The sequence below is a fragment of the Alexandromys fortis genome, unplaced genomic scaffold (genome assembly GCF_014885135.2).
Source record: "Alexandromys fortis isolate MF-2015 unplaced genomic scaffold, M_Fortis_MF-2015_v1.1 scaffold_138, whole genome shotgun sequence".
Classification (NCBI taxonomy): domain Eukaryota; kingdom Metazoa; phylum Chordata; class Mammalia; order Rodentia; family Cricetidae; genus Alexandromys; species Alexandromys fortis.
The window spans coordinates 2,481,975-2,492,394 of NW_026068034.1; the positions used below are offsets into that span (position 1 = coordinate 2,481,975).

The 10,420-nt window shown below is 45.0% G+C and overlaps 1 protein-coding gene across 1 annotated transcript; it reads left to right on the forward strand.

The window, feature by feature from the left end:
• Positions 1-251: 251 nt before the first annotated feature.
• LOC126515294 (anaphase-promoting complex subunit CDC26-like) lies at positions 252-509 on the forward strand. Its single transcript, XM_050164847.1, has one exon. The coding sequence runs from the start codon at positions 252-254 to the stop codon at positions 507-509; it is 258 nt and encodes an 85-aa protein (XP_050020804.1).
• Positions 510-10,420: the final 9,911 nt, after the last annotated feature.

The following is a 10,420-nucleotide window of genomic DNA, read 5'->3' on the forward strand; positions in this document are numbered from 1 at the left end:
TTGAGGTTCTGGGAAACTGCAGAGGCCTGAAAGAGGTTGTGACAGTGACTTTAAACATCCATAGCTCAGCACAGGAAGCATCTGATTAATGAATGATTCACCCATTTGGAACCTGGCTAGAGCCTGTGGATAATCCTGTGAACTGAATTCATCGGTTTGTAGCTGGGATTTGCCACCCAAAGCTTTTGCCTTTCTTGCCATTTCTGATAGCTCATAGCTCACTGGGTGTGACAGCCAGTGTTGACTCCAATATGCGGCGACAGAAACCAACACACCTGGAGCTCAAGCTCGATGACATTGAAGAGTTTGAGAGCATTCAGAAGGACTTGGAGACACGTAAGAAGCAGAAGGAAGATGTGGAAGGTGTAGGAACCAGTGATGGAGAAGGGGCTGCTGGACTTAGCAGTGACCCCAAAAGCCGGGAACAAATGACTAATGATCGAATTGGTTATAAACCCCAACCTAAGCCCAACAACCGCACATTTCAGTTTGGAAACTTTGAGTTTTAGAGATGAATTCTCCTGCATGTCAGACCTCTGGAATGGAATAAAATGATGGCAGAAATACAGAACAGATTTAGAGAATTAAGTGTGTACAACCAAGGAGAATGTTTTCTGTCTCCTGCAGAGAGAAATAATGTCTGCATGAAATTACTGCTGTTCAACTTACTGATAAGCTAGAAGCCAAATTCTGGCTTATTTCCAGAAAGCTGAACTGTGGAAAGCTTACCTGATTTTTGTTTTGAAAATTAAATTTATTTTTGGAAAAATGCAAGACATCCCTAAAAGTAGTAGCAGTGAAGTTCCTAGCTCTGAGAGGTGATGTCATCCTCCTTGTCTTTACAAAAGGACCCCTAACCTGGACACATGCAGTTGATCCCCGAACTTTCATGTAACCCGTTTATTCAGTATTTGGTGACACCTGACCATACTGCAAGCAACAGAGATTCCAGATGAGTTTGGTCATGGCTGTAACCTAGCACTTGGAAGGCTGAGGTAGGAGTCTCATGAGTTGGAGGCTAGTCTGGGCAACACAGTGAAATCTTGTCTCACATTGTCTGAAACAAACCAAACCAAGACAAAGACTCCTACGCTCATGGAGATTAGATTCTAATGAACAAACAAAAAACCCGAAGAGTCGGATGCATTTACAGAAAGGCTTTATACAACGAGGGAAACACAAACATTTCCAAAACCACGAGCCACTCTAATTATCCTTCCTTTGGGATGCGTCTTAGAATCTGTGCAGCAGGAACCCATCTGAACTCTGGATACTTTTTGCACAATGCCCAATTTTACCGTAAAATTTAGGGACAGAAGTACCGGCTGTGGAAGGCAGAACATCTGGAATCAAGTTTCAAAGAGACCCATTAGCTGGCTTTACCCAGGCTTTTGGATAGTTCCTGAGTGATGTATATGGGAAGGTAGAGATAAAAGGGAATTGTGTAGCTTCCTCTTCCTGCTCCAAACTTCTTTTTACAAAATGTTTATTCCAGTTTTATTGTTGACCCCTAAGTCCTGTTATCTTACTGTTTTAAAAAACAATAAAACCCAAGACTCAGGCTAAAAAAAAAAAAAAAAAGAACAACACACTCAAACACTGAGCCATCTCTTCAGCTCTTAGACATCATATGCTTTATTCTCTCCTAATTAGAAGTTCTGTAGGTTTGGGTCTGTATTTCTTTCTTTTTGTTTACATATATTTATTTTTATTTTATGTGTGTGTTTTGCACCACGTGCATTCAGTGACTGTAGAGGCTGGAAGAGGATATTAGATTTCTGGAACCAGAATTACAGATGTCTGAGTTGTCACGTGGATGCTTGAATTGAACCAGTTCCTCTGCAAGAGCAGCTAGTGCTCTTAACCACTGAGCTGTCTCTCCAGCCCCAGGGCTGTATTTCTTTATTAGGCATTCTTTCTTCCACTCTCTGTGGTCTGCTTCTGTCTCCCGATTCCATTCTCACAGCCCTCCTTAAGTCTAGCACTGACCTTTCTATCACCAGGCCTCCTGGAACTCCTGTTTCCCTGCTGGCCCTAGTTGTTGGCCCTCACAGCCCAAAGCTCTTCACCCTTTCATTGGCTTGTACGACACAATCTGATTCTTCTGGACAGCTATTGGGATTTGCTGGTAACTTTGCTTACTCATGCTCAGAGCATCATCTGTCATCTATAATTGGCTTGTAGATCGCTGTTCACAGCCAGACTGCTCACTAACTTCAGGCTAGTGTACTCAACGTCTTCCTTGGCGTTTCCTCTGATGTCTTCATTGTTATCTTACACCCAACACACTTGAGATAAGCTTGTGTTTCTCAGCCTTCCCCCAGCATTAGTATCCTAATGTTCTTTGATCCCAAGAATGTCTCCATCATTCAACTACCTACACAGAAAATTTAAAATTTCCTTCTGGAATCTCCCTCTCCCCATCACAGGCAGTGTAATCCAGTTGCTGAACGCTGAAGCCAACTGCTTCTTAAGTCTGTCTACTTTCTCCCCATCTGCCCTCACTAATTTGGTCTGAGATCCTGATGCAGTGAACATAGGTCTAGGGTTAAAAGGAATTAGGTAAGGCTAGAACTGTTGAAATATGGAAGCGGCGGCGGGGCTGCGTCCCCAACACCCCAGCCGCTTGGCTAGCTCATGCCCGAAATAACAACACACAAACTGTATTCATTTAAGAACTGCTTGGCCCATGAACTCTAGCCCTTACAGGCTAATTCTCGCACCTGGACTAGCCCATTTCTGATAATGCGTGTAAGCACCCCAAGGTGCGCTTACTGGGAAGATTCTAGCCTCTGTCCATCCTGGGAGAGTTGAGCATGGCATCTCTGCTCCAGCAGAGCTGTCGGGTCTCTCTGGGAGCAGAGCAGAGTCTGACCTCACTTCCTCTTCCGCCCAGCATCCTATTCTGTTTATTCCACCCACCTATGTTCTAAGCTATGAGGCCAAGCAGTTGGTTTATTACTTAACCAATGAAATCAACAGATTGATATATGACACTCCCACATCATAGAACACCAAAGCCTGGAGCACTGAGGATGGTAAATTAGGAGGATGGCTGCTGTGGAGGAGATACTTAGGATGGCTAGAAAAGAGGAAGGCCTGGGCTCTGAGGAAAGCAAGCCGGTCTCTGCAGGTTCCTACTGGCGCCCATGGATGATCATACATATGACACTGTCACCCTTTTCCGTATTCTTGTACTGTATGTAACTAATTATAGTAGATAATTGTAAGTAGAGAAGGACGGCTTCGAAAATGCCCTCACTTATGCCAGGAGGAGACCGCTTCAGATTGCCCAAGTGAATAGGGAGCTAAAGATGAGGTCACCAAGGAATACTACGGATACATCCTGGTAGCTGTGGTAGGGCTTAGCTCCTACTACACAGGCAGTAAAGACAAGGTACATTGTAAAATATAAGCTATTCCTGTAAGTGGGAAAAGAAAGAGCTTGGCTTAGTTACCAGATAGTGGACCCAGCTGCACTTGGTGTTAGCCCATCTCGCCAAGACGAATGGCTGGCAAACCAGGCCAAGCTTAAGAAATAATGAACAGGGCCATTGACCATTCCACTGACCATGATCATCTCCCCAGCTGGGTAAGGGGACATGCACGGGTGTACATTCTCCACTAGCTGGTAATATTCCCAGAGAATAAACTAATCTCAATAGAAATTGCACTGATCTTTGCCCAGTTTTTGTTAGAAGTTCTAGGAAAAGTCCCTGGGGACCATAACTGATTATGGGAATCTGTGCTGGTTAGTATTTATTTATTAATTTTTGGAGTGATTTGACTCTCACACAGGTGAGAGTGGTTTGGAAAGAGGAAGCCACAGTTAAGGGATTACCACCATCAGATTGGTTTATGGGTATATGTGGAGCATTTCCTTGATTGATGATTAATATGATATTAATATGATATTAATATGGTTAATATCAAGGGCCCAGTCCATTGTGGGAGGCACCACCCCTGGTCACGTGGGCCTTGGTTGTATAAGAAAGCAGGCTGATGATGATCCATGCTAGTGGGAGCTCAGGGGCTCTGGACTGACAGCTGGGGAGTCTGCATGGAACCAAACTAGGCCCTCTGAATGTGGGTGACAGTTGTGTGGCTTAATCTGTCTGTGGGCCTCTGGCAGTGAGACCAGGACTTATCCGAGGTGCATGAAATCGCTTTTTGGAGCTCATTCCCTATGGTGGGATTCCTTGCTCAGTCTTGATACAGGGGTGGGAGTGGGGAGAGGGCCTGATCCTGCTTCAACTTGGTATACCAGACTTTGTTGATGCTCCAAGGGAGGCCTGCCCCCTCTAAAGAGTGGACTGGGTATGATGGGGAATGTGGATAGGTGGGAGAGGGGGAGAGATGGGGAATTGGGGTTGGTGTGTAAAATGAAAAAAATTTTAATTAAAAAGAATAAAGCAGGTTGAGAAAGCTGTGGGCAGCAAGCCAATGTTTCAGCCTCAATTGAGTTCTTACCTTGGCTTCCCTCAGTGATGGGCTGTGACCAGGATGAATAAGTCAAATAAGCTCTTTCCTCCACAAGTTGCTTTTGGTCATAGTCTTATCACAGTAATAGAAACCTAATGAGGACAGAGTCTTTTCTGATTTTGATTACTTAAATCGTGTGTGTGTGCGCGTGTGTGTTCGCATATACATGCGCATGCTCATATGCATGCCACAGCATGTAAATATGTACGTAGATCAGAAGACAACTTGCAGGTATTAAGTTCTTGCTTACCATGTTGGTTCTAGGACTTGAACTCAGGTTAGCCTTGACAGCAAGCATCAGTATCCACCGGCCCATCTTATGGACCCTTCCCTGCTTTTCTGTAAATTTGGTTTCACTTGCTCACAACTCCTCTGTCTCCCTCTTTACTTCAGTCCCTCTCTCAGAATGACTTCTGATAATGGTTAATTGGTCTGAACCTTAGTTCCTAGGTCAATCCCATCTGGGTAGAGATGCCCTAGCCTCTCAGAGGTCAGCATTAATCCTGTCTCCCCCATACAGACCACAACAATCGCTTCCTAATTGGTCTCTGTGCCATCAGTATGCCCTTTTCTAAAATTAGATTGCTGCTGTCAGTGTCCGAGTCTTTCGGAGACATCCTTTGCTCCAAGAGTAAAGGCCCAGATTGTTTTCCGAGCTTATCAGGGTCTCCAATGCATTTTCCCTCTCTCTCTCTCAGTCTCATTCCTCATACTCCCCACCCTCTTCCACAGAGACGTTGATCTTGTTTGGTTGTTTAGTTATTTTCCAGTAGCTCAAACATGCCATCGTCCTGGTCACATACACCATTGTCCTGGTCACCCAGCTTCCCATCTCTTATGCTCGGGGTCTTGTTTACCTCTTCTCACTGATGCCCACTCTTCCCCTCGTTCTCACCTTCTCAGAGCTGAGTTCGGTGACCTCAAATCCAGCATCCGTTTTTTTTTCTCTAAGCTCAAATAAATGGCCATTTCTTTTTTAACACTCCCTATGTCAGATTTTAGTGATATCCTTATTCATTGGACTACCAGGCTACTATACCCATTAGCCCAGAAGCTGTTTTCTGTGGAGACCTGGGCTCTTTTCACACCTTTTCCAGCCTGATGCTCAGCACACACCTGTTGCACTGTGGGCCTAAGACTGAAAGGGTGAAGGCCAGCAGTTCTCTGACTAAATGGATGATTCATATTTCTGGTCACAATGCCCTTCTTCTGGTCAACAAGCTGTGACCTGTGGGGGAGCATGTCTAGAGATTTGGTTGGAAGGGTGAATGTCAGGACCTGCTGCAATTGTCCCCAGTGTCATTGTGGAGCCACCTTCTGAAGTGCCCCTCTGGTGTTACTCTTGTCATGAGGGGACTCAGCAACATTATCTGAAGAGGGTTGAAACTGGGGGCTGTTGAAGTTTACAGTCTTTTTAAAAATGTATTTGCAGAAAGGAAGTGTCCTCCACCTCCACTGTGTTCATCTTGGTTAATTTTTTCTTTATCTTTTTCACGGGCCACACAAGCAACATTGCTATGATATACAGAGCTCTCTCCTGTTTGGACACACATCTAAGTTTAGTGTAGGTAGAAAGCTATAAATAACTGAGGCGGTCATAAAACTGGATGGAGGATTAGAATGCTACAAAATGAAGCCCCTGTGGTGGTTTTAATAAAGGATATCCCCTAGGCTCACGCACTCGAACACGGGTTTGCAGGTTGATGATGCTGTCTGAGGCTATGCAGCCTTGAGGAGCTGGAGCCTTGCTGGATGAGGCACACCTTGTTGGGGGAGGCGTGGGCTTGCAGAGTTTACAACCTTGCCCTTCTTCGAGTTCACTGTTTTTGCTCCATGTTTGTGGTTGAAGACAGGATCTTTCAGCTGCCTGCTGCCCTGTTGCCCCCACCGTTATGGACATTCCCTTTGGAGCCTTAAGCCTAAATAAACTTTCTCCTAGAAGTTGCTCTTGGTGATGGTGTTTTATTACAGCAACAAAAATAAGCAACACACCTTCCTATGAAAGGCACTGAGAATTGTTACTGGGATTAAAGTGTGTGTGTCATTGCTGCCTGGTCTGTAAGCCTGGCCAGTGTGGCTGTTTTACTTTTCTGATCCTCAGGCAAGCTTTATTTATTAAAATACAAATGAAATGCCACTACAGAGTTGGACATAGTTTAAAGATTAGACATAGTTCATGGCTATCATGTCTGTCTGGGAATCTGGAAAGTGGAGATTACATATCCATTTTGATTTTTCAGTAAGGAAGATTAAAATGGGATGGGGCAGGCGGATGATATGGAAGTCCTTTGTATTAGAGAGATAATATTGAAATGTCAGAAGAAAACATTGAGAATTCGGCCATATGGGATAGAAGACTGAGTTGTAATCCCATCTCCCAATGTACCCCTCTCTCTTGTGGGGTTGAACCTGAAACCTTGCTCCTAACCAAATTCACACGCCCAGGCTTTTAGGTTTTTACTTTCACTCAGAGAGACAAACCTGTGTATTGGGAAATACATCCATTTTTTTTTCTGGTTACAATCCTCCTTTTGCTTTGAAACCCATCCCTGAGGACTTTCTAAGCCATTTTCTGTTTCAATTCAGTCAGTCTAGCTGTCCCACGGGTCATCCACACAGTAGTTACTCACGTGCTGACTAAATGCAGTCCCTGGGCTTAGTGGTGACTTACTAGTCAAACCCGCTGAGGATGAGCTAGGAACCTAGGCTATGGAAAGTCCTTCATTCCACTGCAATTACAGGATTTAAAAACTATTAACCTGGAGCCCCTGGATCCTTTGCTTGAGCTCTGACTTCACCCCTTCTTCCCTAACTCAGAAACTCTTTGCATCACCTTTTGGTGATGTTCTGGCACAACCTGGCTCCAGGATGCACTTTTGGGTGCTGCACAGCCAATCAAGAAGCCCCAATTTACCTCTCTCTGCCTCCAGTACCCAAGTAAGCCTGGCCCGAGGGCAGGACATGGGTCTCTAAGTTGCTCATTGTAAGTATATTATTTTTCCCAGTGATTCTCTGTTGTTAAAAGAAGCCTTTATCCTCTAACGAAATGTATCACCAAGGGGATTTTTATGCACTCAAGACTGCAGGTGCCAAGATTAATTGCAGCTGGACTAATTGCTGAGGTCTCTCTAAACAGCATGATTAGGGCCTGCCTGCACAGCTGACTCTGGAAACATCTACAGCCATGAAGACAGTTTACCCTCTGGAATCTTCTGACGATCCTATGAAAATTTGCTGCTTCTGAAAATGCCACTTCATGAACTAGCTTCCTGGCAATGTGTCCAGGGAGGTCAGACCCACCCATACTATGGGAACTTGAAGAGAAATATCATTGTGAGGAATAAAGGGGACAACAGAAGGACTTACGACTCTGGGCTTCGGAGTTGGCTGTCAGTGGTGTTGTGTTCCATCAGTGGGCTACAGACAAATTACTTAAATGATGCCCCGTTATTCTCATACTAAGAACAATAACACTGACTCTATGGCATGTAGGTATGGATCTTGCTAATGTACATAAACTTTGTGGTCCCAGAAATGCAGCGCATAAGGCTTGTTATCATTATATTTTAGCTGAGGCAAAGAGAGGGAAGAGGTTAGTCCTGTCATTCAACATTTGGGGGTCTTCAGACTAGTTTCAAGCACACCAGCCCATACTAACATAATCTTCTTACTCTGTGAAGCAAAGACCAAGGAACCTAGCTGTGTTTCCACTCTGCTTAGTACACAGGCACAGTACAAGCAATATGGGCATGGAGGAGAAAAATGGTCTCAAGTGAGGGGAGACCACTGAGGACAGGGAAAATGGCATTCACTCCCAGTTAAGGGCTGAGGATTCTTCTGAGTGTAACTGCATGCTGTTGGGGTGGTTAACATCAGTTGTCTACTTGAGATCTCGAGTCCCCTAAGAGACAAGCCTCCTGTGGGGAATTGTCTGGATTATGGTTCCCTCTGAGGATGTCTGGTATAGGAGGTTCTTCTGTTCATGTGTTACTTTCATTGGTTAATGAACAAAGAAACTCCTACACCAGATATCTGTGGGGGATTATCCATTCCTCCTTAAAAATGTTATTCTTGATAATTTCATACATGAATACAATGAAATGTGATCATATCTACCTGCCTAATCCTCCTCCAACTTTCCTCATATCCTCCAATGTTTCTAACTTCATGCCTTTTAATAGACCCACTAGGCTCAGCCTTTCCTGTGCATAGGGGTTATGTGCATATCTGCCATGGTAATCCTCTGAGGGGCCACAGCCTCAAAAAAGAATGTAGCCATCAGCTGCCAACAGCTTCTTCGTAACACATGTGGTCTGACGATCATCTGTCCCATCTGCGCTGGAATTTTGGCTAGCTCGATCCACAGTAGCGGTGAGTTTATGAGCGTGTGATAGCCATGCCACATCGAGAAACAACATTTCTTAGCAGTTCTCCCCATCCTGTGGCTCTCACGTCCTTTCTGCCCCCCTTTCTGTGATGTCCTCAGCTTTGGTCAGGAGGAGAAATGGCTATAGGTGTGCTCCCCTCACAGGACTGAGCATTCAGCCTCTGATTATGTGGGGAGTAGCATGACTGAGTTAACCGATGTGGAAAACTCACTTTAACCATTCCTGGGCTGGGCCTCAGACTGAATAGAAAGGAGAAAGTGAGCTGAGCGTTGGCATTCACTGTTCTCTGCTTTTGGGCTGTAGATGTGGTGTGATCAGGTTCCTCAAGCTCTTGCCATCAGGACTTTCCCACCATGGACTATACCCTTGAACCATCAGTCAAAATAAGTCCTTCCTCTGCACTAGCCAGGATGGTTTTCCATAGCAACAGGAAAGGTAAGCATCTTAGGGTTTCTATTGCTGCAGAGAGATACCATAATCATGGCAATTCTTTATTTTTATTTTTGTTTAATTTAATTTATTTTATAACCTGACGAAAGTTTTTCCTCCTTCCTCTCCTCCCATTCCCTCCCCCATCCTCCCTGCCTCACTCCTAATCCATTCCTCCTCTGTTTCTGTTCAGAAAGGGATAGGCCTCCCATGGATATCAACAAAGCATGGCATTATTAAGTTGTAGTAAGACTAAGAATCTCCCTTTGTATTAAGGTTGACATGGCAATTCAGTATGAGGAACAGGTTCCCAAGAGCCAGCCAAAGTAGGGACAGCCCCTGCTCCCGTTGTTAGGAGTCACACAAGTAGACCAAACTACACAACTGTCAGATATATGTAGAGGGCATAGGCCAGTTCCTTGCAGGCTCCCTGGTTGTTGATTTCGACTCTGTGAGCTTCTATGAGCCAGATTAGTTGTTTCTGTGGGTTTTCTTGTGTTGTCTCTGACATCTCTGGCTCCTATAATCCTTCCTCCCTCTCCTCTGCAGGATTCCCTGAGCTTGGCATAGTGTTTGGCTGTGGGTCTCTGCATCTGCTTCCATCAGTTGTTGGATGAAGGCTCTCTGATGACAACTGGGGTAGTCACCAATCTGATCACAGGGATGACCAGTTCAGGCTGCGTATCCACTATTGCTAGAGTGTTATCTGGGGTCATCCTTGTAGATTCATGAGAGCTTTCCTTGTATCAGGTTTCTGCCTAACCCTAAAATGCACCCCCTTTCCAGTTAACTTTCACTACTCTCCCCTTCCTGGACCATGGCAACTCTTATAAAGGAAAACATTTAATTGGGTTGGCTTGCTTACAGTTCAGAGGTTTAGTCCATTATCATCATGACAGGAAGCAGGGCAGCATGTGGGCAGACATGGTGCTGGAGCTGAGAGTCCTTACATCTTGATCCAAAGGCAACAGGAAGCCGGGCGGTGGTGGCACACGCCTTTAATCCCAGCACTCGGGAGGCAGAGGCAGGCGGATCTCTGGGAGTTCGAGGCCAGCCTGGTCTACAAGAGCTAGTTCCGGGACAGGCACCAAAGCTACAGAGAAACCCTGTCTCAAAAAAAA